Raw genomic sequence first — 20,070 nt, forward strand, 5'->3', positions numbered from 1 at the left:
TCTGTCTTTCTCTGTATGGCTTATTTCACTTAGCATCACACTCTCCAGTTCCATCCACGTTGCTACAAAAGGCCATATTTCATTTTTTCTCATTGCCACGTAGTATTCCATTGTGTATGTAAACCACAATTTCTTTATCCATTCATCAGTTGATGGACATTTAGGCTCTTTCCATAATTTGGCTATTGTTGAGAGTGCTGCTATGAACATTGGGGTACAAGTGCCCCCATGCATCAGTACTCCTGTATCCCTTGGGTAAATTCCTAGCAGTGCTATTGCTGGGTCATAGGGTAGGTCTATTTTTAATTTTCTGAGGAACCTCCACACTGCTTTCCAGAGCGGCTGCACCAATTTGCATTCCCACCAACAGTGCAGGAGGGTTCCCGTTTCTCCACATCCTCGCCAGCATCTATAGTCTCCTGATTTGTTCATTTTGGCCACTCTCACTGGCGTGAGGTGATACCTGAGTGTGGTTTTGATTTGTATTTCCCTGATAAGGAGCGACGCTGAACATCTTTTCATGTGCCTGTTGGCCATCCGTATGTCTTCTTTAGAGAAGTGTCTATTCATGTTTTCTGCCCATTTCTTCACTGGGTTATTTGTTTTTCGGGTGTGGAGTTTGGTGAGCTCTTTATAGATTTTAGATACTAGCCCTTTGTCCGATATGTCATTTGCAAATATCTTTTCCCATTCCGTTGGTTGCCTTTTAGTTTTGTTGGTTGTTTCCTTTGCTGTGCAGAAGCTTTTTATCTTCATAAGGTCCCAGTAATTCACTTTTGCTTTTAATTCCCCCATACTCTTTTTTAAAAACAATTCATTTATTTATTTTGAAAGAGAGTATGAGCAGGAGGAGGGGCAGAGAGAGAGAGAGAGAGAGGGAGAGAGAGAATTCCAAGCAGGCTCTTCACTGTCAGTGTAGAGCCTGACACGGGGCTCAATCCTATGAACCGTGAGAACAGGGCCTGAACCAAAATCAAGAGTCAGACGCTCAACTGACTGAGCCACCCAGGCACCCCACACCTCCCATACTTTTTGCACCTCTTCAGAGAAGACCAAACAGAGTGAAGGGTTAGATTTTTAATATTTGCAAAAATCAAAATATTTTTCCTTAACACTGTAGGAATGAGGTTAAGAAAGACAGAAGAAGTGCTGGAAATAATTACTTAACAAGTACTTGAGAGCTTTCTGTAGTTTTCTCAGGCTTGAACTATTTTTTTTTCAGAGTATTTTTGATCTCAATTTTAGCCAATTTTAATTTAACTTTATCCTTAACAGACTCAACATTGTACTTTGTTTCCCTCTCATTCTCCTTTTAATAATGATGACTTCATATTGTAAAGGCTTTTATAATTCACAAAGCACACTATCGTACTTTATTGCCTCTGACTCTTACAAACACCTTCAGAGGGAGATATGAAAGTAATTCTTACCTTTATTTTGAGGTTGAAGTAACTGAGACCCAGAGAGGTTAACTCATATGCCCAGTGACATCTGGTAAGCAGCATGGCTGAGTTTTCCTTCCTTCCTTCCTTCCTTTCACTCTTTATCTCTTTTCTTTCTCCTTCCTCTTCCTCTTCCTCTTTTTCTGGCACTTGCTATTTTGTGCTCATGTTTTCTTTTATTCATTTAACATAATATCTATTATGTTCCAGGCACTAGGTTGCAGTAAAATGCACAGCTGAACAAAGCATATATGGTCTTGCCCTAATGGAGATTACAGAGGAATTGACAAGACAAACCTTAAACTAGTTAAAAAAAAAAAAAACCTACCGAATAAATGTATAATTAAAAATTATAGGAGTGCCTGGGTATCTCAGTCGGTTGAGCATCTAACTCTTGATTTCTGCTCAGGTCATTATCCCAGGATCATGGGATCAAGCCCCACATTGGGCTCCATGCTGAGCATGGAAACTGCTTGGGATTCTCTCTCTCTCTCTCTCTCTCTCTCTCTCTCCCTCTCCCTCTCCCTCTCCCTCCCTGCCTCCCTCCCTCCCTCTCTCTCTCCCTCTCTCCTCTGCTCACATGCTCGCTCGCTCTCTCTAAAATAAAAATTACAGGGAGTGAGAATGAGATGGGTATCTGCTGTAGATTTTGTCGTCAGAGATAGCCTCTCTGGGGAAGCAGAAATAAAGCTCAAGTAAAAAGGATATAGGGAAGTCAGGTGAAGAACCAGCCAGATGAAGAACTAGGCTGGACTTAGCAGTGAGGATTGGCTAAGTGATGCTGCAGTAACAGCCTCAAACTTTCAGTGGCTTAAAGCAATGAAGGTTTATTTCTCATTTGTGCTACGTATCCGGAAGAGGATGGCTGAGGACTCTACTTCATAGCATCCTCAGACCAGGATTTAAACTTACAGAGTGGAAACTATCTGGGACATTACCATTCTCCATGCAAAGAAGAGGGTATGTGGTAAACCACACATTCACTCTAAAGCTCTTACCTGGAATCACACACCACATTTTGTGGACCGGTGCAGGTCACAGGACGACGTTTAATGTCAGGAGGGCAGGGATGTGCCATCTGACTTGTTATACTTTCCCAGCCTCCCTTGTAGCAAGTGGTGGTGATATGACAGTGCATGATCAAGGAACCCAAGGAGAAGTCTGAGGTGAGGAGCTCTAAGTCAAGTTTTGTTTTCCTGTTAAGAGACAGGTACAGCTGACACAGCTTGCCCCTTCCTCCTGTCTTTTTACAAAAAAAATTTTAAATGTTTTTATTTTAGAGAGAGAGTGTGGGGGAGGAGGGGGGGGTACACAGAATCTGAAGCAGGCTCCAGGCTCTCAGCTGTCAGCACAGAGCCCCACAAACGGCTTGAGCTCCCACAGGGCTTGAAGTCACACACCGTGAGATCATGTCCTGAGTCGAAGTACAATTAAGCTCACTGAGCCACAACGCACCCCACCCCTTCCTCCAGTCTCAAACAAGGATGGGGTTCTCCAGCTGGCTGGCCATGTTGCATAATAATAATAAGTCACACCTTGAACATAGGGGACCATTGGGATGAAAGGATCCTGAGTCTTTAATGACCTGATTTACAGCTGAACTAATGCGAGAACTGCCTAATTCTGGATTTCTTGTTATGTAGGGGAAAAACGAAACCTATTTTTAAGCCTGTTACTTGGAACCAGAAGCATTTCTAGCTTACGTGGTTGGGGGGGGGGGGCGGTGATGAATAGATACTGTGCTCGAAACCCAGAAAGTCAGCTTCCTCAGATACCTTTCTGAGACTGGGTCAGCAAGGCAGGAACAAAAGGAGACCCGCCTTGCTTTTTGTAAATGCTGGCTAGTAAGGCAGAGGAAAGAGCCTTCTCTCATCCTGTTCCTCTCTTCTAGCTGCCTATACTCCCTTTCTCCTTGGTGTTAATTCTCCACTTGCATACTTTCTTTTCCCAGTTGCAATTACCCTCCCTCGAACCTTCCTCCTCTTCTTGAGTGTCTGAAAATGGTTATGTCCATTTAATGTAAATTATCCTAGGCATGATTAAATTAGGACAACTGCTAAGAGAGATCTGAAAAATCAGCAGGCTGTTTAGTATTTTGTGCCAGTCTATGGAAGTCTTCCCATCTTTTCCCACAGTCTCAGAGATAGCTCCTAGAGTGTGTGGGACACTTAGCAACAATTGCCTTAGAAATTCCATTGCTGTGTTGGGACCTTTACATTCTTGTTTCCTTGTGGCATGATGTACATGGGGCCCCGAGTCTTTTCAGACTTTAGAAATGCCCTAAGTCAAACCTGATTGCTAAATAGAGTCTTACCAGTAGAGCACAAAGAAAGATGCGATGAAAATGTTTCACTCTATGGCCATAATTTCTCCAAGCGGTCTCACCCATTCTGTGGAACTAAGTGATTAAGGAACTGGTAAGTGATTCACGCAAGTGGTCATGGAATTTTTTTTTTCCAGAGGAGGATCTGCCCACCAGCCTATTCAGCTAGGACTGCTATCCATGATTGCTGTCTTTGCTCTACCCATTTTAATTTGTTTCTTTATCATTGTTGCATGAATTGTTGTAGATTTCAAATAAGCAATGTTTTATTTCTCCTGTGCCCTGAGGTGTTCAGACATCTGTTGTGATTCTCTGGACAATATAATCGTGGTCTTCGAACGAGAACTCATTTTGTTATCTTAAAGCTTGTAGCTTCTGCAAGTTTTCAAAAGCAAATTATGTGAAGCTTTTCTTACATTCAATTTCTTAAGCCAGTTGTTCATGGGAAAAAAAAAAAGGGCATAAGGGTACTTTGTAAGCTCTAAATCAGGGATTAGGAAAATTTGCTGTGGGTTCTTGTCATCTGCATTTTGGTGGACAAGAAGGAGGACTTGAGAGCATTCTGTATGGCTGCCTGTTGTAACGAATGAATCATCTTGCATCATTTGTCCTCTTCGTAACTAACATTGAGGATACTGGGAATCCTTAGCAGATCATCCTGTTTTTACTCATTTTTTGTCTTTGAATGCCAGAGTGCCCAGCATACACTAGGCAGTCAAGAAATGTTCGTTGGATGAATGAATGAGACAGTTAATCAAAGGTTTTGGAAACCTTATTCCTTTTTTAAACTCCCTGTTAGGAATCTCTCATCAGACTAGCAATTAAAAAACCTAGTTTCTGGTTTTGTGTAACAGAGCTCAGTACCACAAATGTAAAAGGAAATGTTATGAGATGTATGAAGTGATCCTGGGATGTTTGTTTCTTCTGGAACATAGAAATGTTGTGTTCAAGAAGGGTCTGGAGATGAGCCTATCTTTTAGAGTATTGTTTCTCCAAATTTGGCAGTATATTAGAATAAATAGTCACACGTTGAAAAAATATCAGAGTCGGGGGGAGGGGAGACTAGAGAATCAGTACTTTTAAAAATCCTCCCAGGTGATTCCAGCATATAGCCAAATTTGAGCACAGATTGTCCAAAGCTGTGCGTCTGAAACTCGGATCACCTGGAGATTTTGTGACTGTGCAGACTGATCCACTAGGTCTAAGGTGGGGCCTGAAATTATGCATTCCCAGTAAGTTCCCTGTTGCATCACTTTGAATAGCTCATTTCTAATGTGTATATTTAAAAAATTACGTGTCAGGCATTAAACAAAGGGACGTAGAACTAGCATTTATTTAGTATATGCCAGGCACCATGCCGGTAACTTTACGTATATTATCTTGCTCAAAGTTAAAAACAATCACGTGAGAACATTATTACCCCTATATTAGAAATGAAGAAATTAACGTTTAGCTGACAAATCATTGCCTCAGTTTGGACAGCTGATTCCTGATAGAACATACAGGTTGGCGGTAGTTGTCGGAAACCATCCAATGCTGAGAAGTGTTGGGACATGTCTTTGTAGAAAACTGTTTATTGGATCGCTTGGGGAAAGTGTCAGTGATTTCACACTGTTGCTTCATGTAGTGTATCCAGGCAGGTAAGGAACATGGTACTGGGCGAGCTGCCAGATGGGTTGTACTCCCGCGTTAAGATATCGGAGACGTACTGGTGAAGTTAGAGTAGCATGTGAATCAGTACTAATAGCAAAATAGTAGTGGCGGTGGAGGACGTCCGAATTCAAACGTAAAACACAAGCGCTGTGGTTTTCCACTACTGATATCGAAAGATTACCGATGTTAGAGAAAGAAATTGTGTTTCCTCAAAGCATTTGGCTCTGACTCCTTGATTCTCTCAAGTGTTCTTCCAAGTGAAAATACCCCTTAAGTGAAGAGAGCTCTGTACCTCTGTTTTCTTTTTGTGTTCAGCGATGTTTTTTCTCCCTCTCCTTCCAGGAAGCTGAAAAATGAACTCTTAGAAGCAAAACGTAGAAGTGGGAAGACTCAACAAGAAACCAGCAGAGTCTGTGTCTACTGTCAGAGAAACCTGGGCTTAATATTCGACCGAGGAGACCCGTGCCGGGCCTGCTCACTGAGAGTGTGCAGCGAATGTCGGGTCTCGGGCCTTGATGGCAGCTGGCAATGCACCATCTGTGCCAAAGTCGCGTGAGTTTCTTGTCTTTGTGCGGAATGCCAGATTTGATGACTGAAAGGATTGGAGTGGGGAAAGAAAAACAGAAAAAAGTATTTAAAATTTAGGGATAGAGAGTAGAATACAAATATAGCCCAACACAGGCTCAGCAATGCCTTTGTAGAATTCTGGAGAGGGGTGTGTGTGTGTGTGTGTGTGTGTGTGTGTGTGTGCGTGCGCGCATGAGTAAGCATACACTAGCAAAATAGAGAACAGTATTTTTAGTTTTAAAGACTGTAAAACAGTCAAATTGGAAGCCTGGCAGAATGAGGTCTCTTTCTACATTTGAAAACCGTGCACAAGCTTTCTTCACTTATAGCCCCACTTGGCTCACATGTCTTCTCAGAAGGCACAGGCAATTCCCCGAAGCCATCCTTAGATGTGTGGGGTGACTGGCAGGAAGAGTATGAAATATCCATCCAGCCTGCTTTCCACGTCACATGCGGGGCAAAGCTTTTTCTGCGTCTATTGAAATGAGCATATGGTTTTTATCCTTTCTCCTATTGCTGTGACTTATCACATTGGTTGATTGATTTGTGAATATTGACCCCCTGCCTTGCATCCTAGGAATAAATCCAGGTTAATCATGGTGAATGATTTCTCTGATGTGTTGTTGGATTCAGTTTGCTAGTATTTGTTGAGGATATTTGCATCTGTGCTCATCAAAGATATTGGCCTGTAGTTCTCTTTCTTTTTTATTTGTAGTATCTTTATCCTGTTTTGGTATCAGGGTCATGCTGACCTCATAGACTGAATTTGGAAGGTTCTTCCCTCTACTATTTTTTTTTAGTACTTTGAGAAGAATAGGTATTAGCACTCCTTAAATGTTTGGTAGATTTCAACTCTGAAGCCACCTGGTTTCTTGGGAATTTTTTGAGAACTGATTCAATTACATTGCTGATAACCTGTTCACATTTTTTTATTTCTTCCTGATTTAGTTTTGGGAAGTTACATGTTTCTGTGAATTTATCCATTTTTCTAAGTTGTCCAGTTGTCCATATAATTTTTTTATAATATTCTCTTATAATTCTTTTGTATTTCTGTGGTATTGGTTGTTATTTCTCTTCTTTCATTTCTGAGTCCTCTCTCTTTTGCCCCCACCCCCACGTTTTAGGCATGTATTGTCATACTTGACATTGTATTATTTCATGATTACCTTGATTGAATTTTATAGATATGCTTAATTTTACTGGTTTTCTGCTTCTTACTTTTCTTACTCCTGCCTATGGTCCTTCTTTTCCACTCATTGGATCTCCTTTAACATTTCTTGTAGGATTGGTTTAGTGGTCATGAATTCCTTTAATTTTTGTTTGGAAAACACTTTATCCATCCTTCTGTTTTGAATGATAGCCCTGCTGGATAGAGTATTCTTTGCTGCAGGTTTTTTCTTTCAGTACTTAGGCTATATCATGCCACTCCCTTCTGGCCTGCCAAGTATCTGCTAAAAAAAAAATCAGCTCAGGGAGCCTGGGTGGCTCAGTTGGTTAAGCGTTCGACTTCAGCTCAGGTCATGATCTCACAGTCCGTGAGTTTGAGCCCCATGTCGGGCTCTGTGCTGATAGTTTAGAGCCTGGAGCCTGCTTCGGATTCTATGTCTCCCTCTCTCTCTGCTTCCCCCCCCCCCACTTGTACTCTGTCTTTCTCTCAAAAATAAATAAACATTAAAAAAAGAATTTACAAATTTCTTGGAAATTACTTAGAAAGTCCACAGTTTATATGTTTTCTATTCATTTCTTAAGGGTCTCACTGAGATCCTCCACTCTTCTCAAATCCAGTGAGTATCTCTATGATGATTGCTTTAAATTCTCTATCAGGCATATTATTAATTTCCATTTTGTTAAGCTCTCTTTCTGTGATTTTGCCCTGTTCTTTAATTTAGGGCACATCCCTCTGTCTCTTCATTTTGTCTGTCTGTGTCTGTTTCTATGTGTTAGAAAAGTCAGCCATGTCTCCTGCTCTTAAAAGTAGTAGCCTTATGAAGAAGAAGTCCTAGAGTGCCCTGCGATGTAGTGTCCCCTTTTCACCAGAACCTGGTGCTTCAGGGGTGTCTCCTATGTGTTATGTGCACTCTACTGTTGTGGCTCTCTTTGCCTGTTGTGGGCAGGGTTTGGTCTCTCTGGGGTTAGTGGGCCACTCTGAGGCTGTCTTATGCTTCATTTAAGTCAGACCTGGCATTTGCCAGGTATCCAATGGCACCGAACTGCAGGGCACTCTCCCTGAGTTGTCCCCTGGGAATCTTTTGTTGGTGAGCGGTCCCTGCAGTCAGACCAGGTGTCTTCCCCCCAGCCCACTGTTGGGTCTGTAGTGGTGTGTGTGGTTATCTTCCCCTCTTCCTGGGGCAGGGGTCACTTTGGAGTTTCACCGGCCTCTGTCAGGGCTGCTTTCACACTGCTAGGCTTGTGGCAACACTTTGGATGAGCTCTGGTCAAAGCGTATTGGAGGCGGCAGGTCCATAGAAGAATGCTAGGGCATGGCACACTGTTAGCAAGGTGATTCCCATAGGTGACTGTGTGTCTAGATTGGGGGTGGGGCAAGAGAGGGAAATGGTGCCTGCCAGCAATTTTGTTCTAGGAGAAGTCTCCCAATGATCCCTGCCCCTCCGGCACATGCTCTGAGATTAAGAAACAAGTCTCCGTCCCACATACCTCAGGTGTTTTTCAAACCGCTTCTCTGCTTTATCTCAGTGGAGCTGTTTGTTGTGCTCCTTAAGGATGGGGACTCAGTTTCCTTTCCCCCTCCTGGCTGTCCCAGAGCCATGCCCCCTGATTTTTAAGGTTCCAGGTGTTAAGCCCCGCTGATTGTAAGAACTCAGAAAATAAGGTCCCTCTGGTTTTCAAAGCCAAATGTTACGGGTTTTGTCTTCGCCATGCAGGTGCCTGGTGTGGCGATCTCCTCCTCCATGCCTGCAGTGTCCCTTTCTCCCAGGGACAGTCCTGTGAGTCTGTTTAGCTCCCAACTACATCTATGCTCTTCCTACCCTCTTCAGTGTGTCCTCTTGTCCACATTTAGGTGTGGAAAGTCAGCTCCGCCAGTCTTTGGGTCATTCTCTGGTTAAGTACACTGGTGTGGGTGTTACCTAGTTGTATCCATGGGATGAGGTGAGCTTAGGAATCCATCTTCCTCAGAATTCCCAAATCTGTATTCATTTTCTAAATGAAGTTTAGTCATCTGCAAATCAGGATGCAAAAATAATGTTAGACATCTTAATTTCACATGAAATCAAATCGTTTCCTTTGGCTATTTCTCCTCATGCCTGTTGAGAAAAGCTATCAAAAGTTGATCACTTTGCTTTCTCATCGAAAATAACACGATACATCTGTGAGTCAAGTAAGTAATGCAGAAGTTGCTGTTTTCAACTCTGGACATTTTTTAGAAAGTTTGTCTGAGTGTGTTGTAATAGCTTTCTCCAATTCTGCTCCCCTTAATTTGGCATTTCAGAGTTGGCTATAAAGGCTCTTTCAGTACAGTCAGATACTAAGTCACCAAGGAAATAATAAATTAATGGACAGAATTTTCTCAATTTTAGTTTTGCGTCTACACAATTTTGAGGGACATTTCTCCCTCCCCATTCTTAGTGACCACTAGCAGGCAACAAATCGAATTTAAAAATTAACAAGAAGCAAAGAAAGAGAAATAGAAAAACTTGGATGGAGACTAATGTCCTTGTTTTTTATTGACCCTTATACAAATGGCCTTCTGGGTTTCTTTTATCAGAGTTAACTTACACAAAAGAACACAAGTAACAAGTATACAGCGGAGTTTCTCAATTTCAGCATTACTGATATCTTGGTTGATATAATTTGGAGAGTGACAGTGTCTAACGCACTGCAGGACGTTTAGCAACATCCCTGGCCTCCACCCGCTAGATGCCTGTAGCACCCCTCCTCCACCTTCCAGTGTGACAATGAAAAATTCCTGCAGAAGGTGCTGAATGTCCCCTGAGGAGGAAAATTTGCCCCTGCTTGAGAAGCACTGGTGAACGGCTTAGGGAATTGTAACAATTTCTGTGCCGTTATCTCTAAGGTAAAGAAGTAGAACATTATTAATACTCCAGAAGCCTTTCCCATTCCTCCTCCCAGTCACTGCTCCCTTTTTTATCTCCCAAAAAGAAACACTATCCTGCTAACGTCATAGATGAGCTTTGACTCCTTTATACTTTATATAAACTTAATGACATGGTGTGTATTTGTTTGTTGATAACTTTGTTAACATTATACTTGTGAGACTAGTGTATTTTGTCACCTCTATTAGTCATCTATTCGTTTTTACTGTTTGGTAATGTTACAGTGTAGAAGTATACATGAATTAGGGGCGCCTGGGCGGCTCAGTCGGTTAAGCGTCCGACTTTGGTTCAGGTCATGATCTCACGGTTCTTGGATTTGAGCCCCACATTGGGCTCTGTGCTGTCAACACAGAGCCTGCTTGGGATCCTCTGTCCCCCTCTGTCTCTGCCCCTCCCCTGATTGCTTGCATGTTCTCTCTCTCTCTCTAAGGTAAACAAACATTAAAAAGAGAAATATACATAAATTGATAAACTATTCTATCATTAATGAATATTTGGGATGTTTTCAGTTTTCACCTCTTACAAATAATGTTACTATAAATATTCTTGTACATGTCTCTTAGCACACATGTGTATGCATTTCTGTTGGATATATACATAGGACTAAAATGGCTGTGTCACAGAATACGCATGTGTTCCATTTCAGTAGATGATGCCAGATCAAATTTTAAATTTTCCGGAGTGGTTGTGCCACATTACCTTTTCATTAGCAGTGCACGGACATTGTAATTGTTTACATTTTTACTTTTTTGCTTTTATAATTTTGTTAACTGTATAGTGGAGTAATTTACATTTTCTTTATTACTAATGAGAATGAGAATATTTTCGTATATTTATTGACCATTTGAACATCCTTTCTGGTGAAGTGCTAGTTCAAGTCTCTTGCCTATTTTTCTGTTGTCTTTTACTGACTAATTTGAAGAACCTCTTTATATATCCTGCATACAAACCACGTTGGTTATTTCTGTTATAGATACTTTTCTGACTTGCCTTTTTACTCTTAATGGTGCCATTTAACAGAAATCTCTAATTTTTAGTGGCTCAATTTGTTTATCTCTTCCTGTTTGATTAGTGGGATTTTTTTTTCTATATCCTGTTAAAGAAAACTTTCCTTAACTTTCAAATCATAAAAATATTCTCCTATGTGATCTTCTGTATCGTTATAGGTTTAACTTTTACCTTTAGACCTACAATCTGCCTGGAACTGATTTTTGCGTATGCTTATGATTTAGGGATTTATTTTTATATTTGAATATGTATATGCACATGACCCAGGAACATTCATTAAAATGACCATCATTTTTTCACTGTTCTACAGTGTCACTTTCACAAACCAAGTATTATTTATGACTAATCTATCATTCTGCCAGTGCCGCAGGTTTAGACTTGCAACCCTGTTCTTTTTGTTCAGAATTCCCTGGTTATTATTGACCCCTGGCATTTTCATATAAATTTTAGAATCAGCTTAACAGTTCCCACAAAATAAACCCTATTGGCATTTTTATAGGAATTGTATTATATCCACAGATGCTTTTGGGGGAGTATTGACATCTTTCAGAATTTAGTCTCTCTATACACAAACACTATGTGCCTATTTATTTGCTTTTAATTTCTCGCAATAAAACGTTATAGTCTCTGGGTACAACTTTTACACATTATTAGATTTATTCCAAGTATTTGATTTTTATGTTATTCCAGACAGTATCTTTTTTTTTTCTTTTTTCTTTTTTTTTTTAATTTTTTTTTCAACGTTTTTATTTATTTTTGGGACAGAGAGAGACAGAGCATGAACGGGGGAGGGGCAGAGAGAGAGGGAGACACAGAATCAGAAACAGGCTCCAGGCTCCGAGCCATCAGCCCAGAGCCTGACGCGGGGCTCGAACTCACGGACCGCGAGATCGTGACCTGGCTGAAGTCGGACGCTTAACCGACTGCGCCACCCAGGCGCCCCGGGACAGTATCTTTTTAAAATGTTTATTTTTAAGAGAGAGAGAGAGAGAACAAGCGAGCAAGTTCATGAGCAGGGGAGGAGCAGAGAGAGAGGGGCACAGAGGATCTGAAGTGGACCCTAGGCTAACAGCAGTATGCCAAATGTGGGGCTCGAACTCACAAACTGTGAGATCATGATCTGAGCCGAAGTCTGACACTTGACTGACTGAGCCACCCAAGTACCCCGAATAGTATCTTTTTTAAATTTTATTTTCTAATTGTTGCTATGTGGAAATACAATTGATTTGAATAGTCTGACCTTGTATTTAGCAATCTTTTTAAATTTATTTGTTGTTTATAACAGTTTCTGCGGAGCCTTTCAGATTTTATTTATGTACAATCATGTCATCTGTGAAGAATGACTTTTATTTCTTCCTTTCTAATACTTGTATCTTTTTTGCCATATTGCATATTTGTTTTGAGTTTTATTGCTTTCTGCCTTCTTTATTTGTTTCCTTCTTTTTGCTTTCTTTAGATTTAATGTATCTTTCACTAGTGACTTTTTTGCATCATGGATATTTAATGTAGAAATTGTGAATATAATTAATATGTTTAATAAAAGTCACTTTAAAGCATGGCCAGTCTATAAAAGAAAGTTATTTCAGAATAATATCATTCCATTTCCCTACGTGTATTGGATGACTTTCAGGTGAATAAATGTTATAGCCTTGCGTCCCCCTATGGAATCCTCTCTATGATATTTACTCTGGACTGAGATTTGGATCCCAACTCCTTCTCAAGTGACTTTAAAACTGTGATGACTTGGGGCGCCTGGGTGGCGCAGTCGGTTGGGCGTCCGACTTCAGCCAGGTCACGATCTCGCGGTCCGGGAGTTCGAGCCCCGCGTCGGGCTCTGGGCTGATGGCTCAGAGCCTGGAGCCTGTTTCCGATTCTGTGTCTCCCTCTCTCTCTGACCCTCCCCCGTTCATGCTCTGTCTCTCTCTGTCCCAAAAATAAATAAACGTTGAAAAAAAAATTTAAAAAAATAAATAAATAAATAAATAAAACTGTGATGACTCAAACTTTTCAAGTTTCTATATTCCCTGATATTTGAATGGATATATTCTCATCCTTTAGTACATCTAGGTTCCATATTTTATATCTCGTTCTCCTTTTTTTCCATTTTTTTCGTTAATGATTTTTTTGATTCAGGTGTTTAGATACTTGCTTTCCTAGCCTTTGTTTTTTCTAACATATGCATTTCAGAATATAAATTTTCCTGTTTTCACTGCTTCAGCTGCATCCCACACATTTTTATGTCAATTCATTTTAGTACCTTTACTGCATTCTGTTTAATAATTTCCATCATCTTTTTCGATATGAGATCTTTATAATTGTCTTTTTTCTAATTTTATAAAACTTTATCTCTTTTTGATAGTGATTTCTAGCTTAATTCAATGCGGTCAGAGGAAATTCGCTGATTTCAGTCTTTGAAATTTGGCTCAGCAAATGGTCAGTGTTGTTAAATATTTCCTATGCCATTGAAAGAAAAAATTCTGCAGTGTTTATTTGAATATCCTAGATATATCTATTAATGATGATTGTTAATTGTGTTGTCCAAATCTCCCATATCCTTACTGATTTTTTTAATCTGTGTATTCTATCCAATATTGAGAGAGGTATATACTAACCTCTCTCAATTAATGATTATGGATTTTCTATCTATCCTTTTAGTTCTTTTTTTAAGATTTTATTTTTAAGTAATCTCTATACCCACTATGGGGCTCAAACTCACAACCCCAAGATCAAGAGTCACATGTTCTACCAACTGAGCCAGCCAGGTGCCTCTCTATCCTTTTAGTTCTGATAATATTTTATTTATATATGTTAAAGTGATCGTCTTGAGTGCTTAAATATTTTGGATTTTGATATTTTATAGGTGTACATTATGAAAACTTGATCCTGATGGCAAGTTATGATTTTTTTCCTTAACGTTTATTTGTTGTTATGGCTGCAGCAGCATTTTGTGTGTGTGTGTGTGTGTGTGTGTGTGTGTGTGTGTGTGTTTCTTTTAGTGTATGGTTGGTAAATCCTCTTTTATCCTTTTACTTTCAACCCTTCTGTTTCCTTATATTTAAGGTGTCTCTTCTGTAAGTAGCATATAATTGTGCACGTGTGTGTTAAATCCTATCCAACACTTGTCATTAAGATATTTATTCCATTTGTACTAAAAAAGTTACTCATACATTTTACTTAAAATCTACCACCTATTTACTTGCTCTTTGTCCCATGTATTCCTTTCTTTATTTCAAATTATTGGCCTTCATTTAGGTTGTCTAAGTATTTTTTCTATTTCTCTTCTTTATTATTTATAGATTTTTTATCACTCATCTAGTGATTACTTGAGAGATTACAACATACATTCTTGACTTACTAAAATCTAATATAAATGAGTCCTTTTGGCAGTTCCAAGAAATACCAGAATGTTAAAATCCTTTAACTCCCTGTACTCCCCTTCTAGTGCTATCGTACATGTAGAATATCTGCATATCTATCTATATCTATACATAGACATACACATGTATTTGTACTTACAGAGATACACGTATACACTTTGTCTTAGCCCATTCAGACAGCCGTAACAGAATAACACTGACTGGGCGGCTTATAAACAACACAAATTGATTTCTCACACTTTTGGAGACTGAGAAGTCCAAGATCAAGGTTCTGGCAGATATGTTGTCTGCTGAAGGCCTGCTTCTTCGTTCATAGACAGCTGTCTTCTTATTGTGTCCTCACATTGTGAAAGGGGCAAAGAAAGTCTCTAGGCTCTCTTGATAAGGGCCACAGTCACCTGCCAAGGGCTTTACCCCCAAATACCAGGACATTGGAATTGTGTTTCAACATGAATTACAAGGGGGACACAGACATTCAGACACATTGGAATTGTGTTTCAACATGAATTACAAGGGGGACACAGACATTCAGACTAACATACTTAATCACATAAGACAGTACTGTTATTTTATAGTTAATATTTACTTAGATTTACTGCACTGTTACCCTTTCCATTGCTCTGTATTTTTATTACTACATTTTGTGCTTCCTTCTGGGATAGTTTTCCTCTTGCCTAAGGGTTACCCTTCAGTGTTTCCTTTAGTGTAGTTCTCCTGGTGATAAATACTCAGTTTTTGTTTTTGTTTTTGTTTTTGTTTTTGTTTTTGTTTTTAGCAATGCTTTACTTTATCCTTAAGTTTCAAGCATGTTTTTGCCAGTTACTGAACTCTAGGTTAGAAGTTACTAACTTTCACTTATTTGAAGACCTTATTCCATTGACTTTTGGTTTCCAATGCTTCTGTCAGGAAGTAAGATACCACTATATTGTTGCTTTTTTGAAGGTACTGTTGACCCTTGAACAACGTGGGGTTAGGGGCACTGACGCCCCACATAGTTAAAAATCTATGTATAACTTTTGACTCCCTGAAAACTTAATAGCCTCTCTTGACCAGAAGCCTTGCCAGTAACATAAACCATTTATTACCACATATTTCGTATGTTACATGTGTTATATACTATATTTTGACAATAAAGTGAGCTAGAAAATCATAGGGAAGAGAAAATACATTTACATTACTGTACTGTATCAATACTGTAAGCTAAGTTTACATCATCTGTTTACAAGATGAATCATCTGTCAGTACCTACACCAATATTGTCTTCTTCGATATAAAATACTGTAGATATTATGTATATTACATATATATATTAAAGATATATGTGATATCTTTGAAAGCAACGTTAGAAGATGGTAAGGAAACTAGTACATTGTTCATTGTATGTTAAATATCACTCACCTTATGCCTAGGTGAGCGTAGGCTGACCACTTCCATACATGTCTTGCACAAAATGTTCCACGCAGTGAATACTTAGGCCGTGATGATGATGACACAAAATGTCTCATACGTTTCTTAACAGCACAGTTAATTAGATTTTCACACAGAGACACACACACACATGTAACAGATAAGTTGATTATTAACTCTATGAACATAGAAGTTTATTAACTGTACAGCCTGATGATTATTTACTATTCAGTAAGTGGAAGTAGATCATCACAGAGGTCTTTGTCCTTGTCATCTTCATGTTAAGTAGGCTAAGGAGGAAGAGGAAGGGTTGGTCTTGCTGTCTCAGGGGTGGCAGAGGCAGAAGAGGTCGAGGAGGTACAAGAGAAGGCGGGAAAGACAGGCACCCTCAGTGTAACTTTACAGAAATCCATTGTAATTTCTGACTTTTTTGCTTTTTCATTTCTCTAAAAATATTTCTCTGTGGTACCAACCCTTCTTTCATGGCTTGCTTTAGTTTGAGTGCCCCTATCATAGAAGGGTCCGTGTTGTGAAAGAAACCAAAGCCATGTTGAGTAACTGAGCCTCCTCTGCTCAATTAGCTAATTTCAATTTGTTTTCTGGCACCACTTCTTCTATGTCTTACTCTTCATCATCTGTTCTTGTTCAGAAGTGCTTGTCTCCACCAAGTCGTCTTCTGCTAATTCCTCTGATGTGATGTCTGTTAGCTCTTGAACTTCTCTAAGATTCATACCTTGAAACCCTTTACTCCTCACATTTTTTGCCATAACCAGAATCTCTTTCATGATTTCCTTGGCTGGCTCTGTATAAACCCCGTGAAGTCACGTACAACATCTGTGCACACTTTTCGCCAGCAGAAATTTATTATTTTGGGCTGATGGCTTTTGTGGATTTTCCTATAACAACAGCGGTGTCTCCAGTGGTGTAATCTTCCCATGCTTTCATGTTTTCTCTATTAGGGTTCTCTTCCATAATGTTGACAATCCATTCCATAGAGTACCATGTATAATGAGCCTTAAAGGTCCTTATGACCCCCTGCTTTAGAGGCTGAATTAGAGATACTGTGTTTGGGCACAAGTAGACTACTTCATTGGTGTTGAACTCATGGTCTTCTGGGTGGTCAGGGGCATTGTCCAAATCAAAAGAACTTTAGAAGGTAGTACTTTACTGTCAAGGTGTTTCCTGACTTTAGGGACAAGAATCTTTGAAACCAATTTAAAAGCAGGGTTCTCATTGTTAACACCTTCTTGTTGTACAACCAAAACACTAGCAGCTGATGTTTGTCTTTTTTCTTCAAGGTTAGGGGTTTAACGGCTTTATAGATAAGGGCAGTGCTGATGATAAACCCAACTGCATTTGCACATAAAAGTACAGTTAGCCTATCCCTTCCTGTCTTGGATCCTAGTGTTCGCTTCTCTTCGTTACTAACAAATGTCCTTTGTGGTATTTTTCCCCCAGAATAGGTTACTTTCATCTGCATTAACAACCTATTCGAGCAAATATCCTTTCTCCTCAGTGAGTTTGTAAGTGCTGTCTGGAAACTCATCTGCTGCCTCTAAGTTGGCTAAAGATGCTTCTCCTCTTATCTTGACATTTTTTTTAAGGCAAACCTCTTTCTAAAATTACCAAACCATCCTTGGCTGGCATGAAATTCTCCAGCTTTAGAGTCTACACCTTTCTTTTGCTTTAAGTTGTCATATCATGATTCCATTTTTTTCCCCCAAATCACGTTAGAGTCTATAGGGTTACGCCTTTCTTGTGACAGTCCTGCACCTACATAAAAGCTGCATTTTTTTATACAAGATAGAGAGGTATTTTGCAAAAAGTGCAAGGTTTTCCCGCCCGCTGGTGTAACTGCAGCAATGGCTTCATGAGTTTCTTTTTCTCTTTTTTACAATGGTCCTCACAGTGGATTCATATATCTTGAATGGGCGGGCAACCACAGCCGCAGGCCTCAATCTGTGGTACACATCAAGCAATTCATCTTTTTTTGTAATATCATGACTTTACTCCTTGGGAGCACTTCCAGCATCACTAGTGGCACTCTGTATGGGTCCAGTGGTGTCATTTGAGGTTTGAGGTATTGCACTAAACGCGAAAACTATGAGAACCATGAGGGATCACTTTTTACTGTGATACGTGGTTTACTGTAGAGATGAACTATTCATGCAGAGATGATTAGTGTCACTTGGCACCTTAAGTAGATACTTGCAACACTTGAGCTCACCGCAAGAGCAACAGGAGGGGGCTACAAAATTACTACAGTAGTAGAGCTTATACTACAGGTAATTTTATGCAATCATGATTTAATGCTGCATCTTTACTTTTGTATACATTTTTCTCAACTGCAAATAGTGCCATATATAGTCTCTAAGTCTTTGTGTACATAAATGTTGATAAGGTTTAACTTTTTATGATATATTTGTACATATTTTATGGTAGTAAATGGTAACATAGACTAGTGTCCACATATATTTTATGCAATTCATGACATAGATTTTCCTTAATTCTTTCATATTTCTAGGCTGTGCATTTCCTCTGAGTTTTTCAAATTGTCACAAATCTCCAAAAATTTTAACAATATATTGAAAAAACTCCACATATAAGTGAAGCCACACCATTCAAACTTGTATTGTCCATCAAGACAGATGAACAGGGGCACCTGGGTGGCTCAGTCGGTTAAGTGTCCAACTTCGGCCCAGGTCACGATCTTGCAGTTCAACAGTTCGAGCCCCACCTGCGTCATGCTCTGTGCTGACAGCTCAGAGCCTGGAGCCTGCTTTGGATTCTGTGTCTCCCTCTCTGCCCCTGCCCTGCTTGTGCTCCTTCTCTCTCTCTCTCTCTCGAAAATAAAAATAAACATTAAAAAGTATTTTTTTTAAAAAACCAAATGACCATATGGGAGGGGGGAAAAGAGTGAAACAAATGATGAGAGACTCTTTTTTTTAAGTGTTTTATTTATTTTAAGAGAGAGCACAAGGAGGATAGGGGCAGAGAGAGAGGGAGAGAGAGAATCCCAAACAAGCTCCAAGCTGTAGGCACAGAGCCCAACGTGGGGCTTGATCTCAGGAACTGTGAGATCATGTCCTGAGCCGAAATCAAGAGTTGGACACTTAACCGACTGAGCCACCCAGCTGCCCCAACCATGGGAGACTCTTAAAGATAGAAAACAAACTGAGGGTTGATGGAGGGAAGTGGGTAGGGCATGGGCTAGTTGGGTGATGGGTATTAAGGAGGGGCGCCTTGTGATGGGGCGCCTGGGTGGCTCAGTTGGTTAAGCGTCCGACTTCGGCTCAGGTCATGATCTCACAGTCTGTGAGTTCGAGCCCTGCGTCAGGCTCTGTGCTGACAGCTCGGAGCCTGGAGCCTGTTTCAGATTCTGTGTCTCCCTCTCTCTCTGACCCTCCCTCGTTCATGCTCTCTCTCTGTCTCAAAAATAAAATTAAAACATTAAAAAAAAAAAGGAGGGCACTTGTTATCATGAGCACTGAGTGTTGTATTTAAATGATGAATCACTGAATACTATGCCTGAAACCAATATTGCACTATAATTTAAATGTTAACTATAATTTACATAAAAACTTGAAAAAAACCCACCAAGTTGTGTTGTCCAGGAATCAACTGTAATAATATTTTTCATTGTCTACTTTTACCATTTTCCCCTTTTCTGTTGTATATACAGAGTTTCTATAACACATCTAGCCTATGTCTGATTTTATTTACATTTGTCCATGTTGGGGAATCTAGAGTGTCTTAAATTTGCATCTATTAATATCTTTTGTCATGTTCAAATATTTCTCAGATAATCTCTCTTCCCATATTGCTTTTTCCCCCTTCTCTCTCCTCTACTCCAAATACTCCAAATATATAGCTTATATATTCTTATATATTCAGTAGTTTTCATATATCTCTTCTATTCCTTTCCATATTTTTTATCCTTTTATGTCTCTGAATTCATTTTGTATATTTTTTCTGATCTGTCTTTCAATTCACTAATCTTATCTTTGTGTCTAATTTGCTGTTAAGCACACTTATTCATCCTTTAGTTGTGTTTTTCAATTTTAGAGTTTTCATTTTGCTTTTGTTACAATTCTAACTCTCTGTTGACCTTCACCTTTTTCTTGTAGTTTCTTGGAAAAATTATTTATAATTATTTAAAAGTCTACAAATGACAGTTATATTATCTGAGTCCCTGATGGGACTGATATTTTGTTTCTTTG

The 20,070-nt window shown here is 39.6% G+C and overlaps 1 protein-coding gene across 2 annotated transcripts in view; it reads left to right on the forward strand.

Annotated features, from left to right (window-relative positions):
- SYTL5 (synaptotagmin like 5) overlaps positions 1-20,070 on the forward strand; it is a 109,663-nt gene that overhangs the window by 17,061 nt on the left and 72,532 nt on the right. For both annotated transcript variants that reach the window (XM_047076391.1, XM_047076392.1), the window contains exon 2: positions 5,761-5,970. In XM_047076391.1, the coding sequence (XP_046932347.1) occupies positions 5,761-5,970 (210 nt within the window). The remainder of the gene's footprint in view (positions 1-5,760; positions 5,971-20,070) is intronic.

This window comes from Lynx rufus, unplaced genomic scaffold (genome assembly GCF_022079265.1).
Source record: "Lynx rufus isolate CCGP_SWC_20201006 ecotype Redwood Valley unplaced genomic scaffold, mLynRuf1.p SCAF_14, whole genome shotgun sequence".
In the NCBI taxonomy this organism is placed as follows: Eukaryota; Metazoa; Chordata; class Mammalia; order Carnivora; family Felidae; genus Lynx; species Lynx rufus.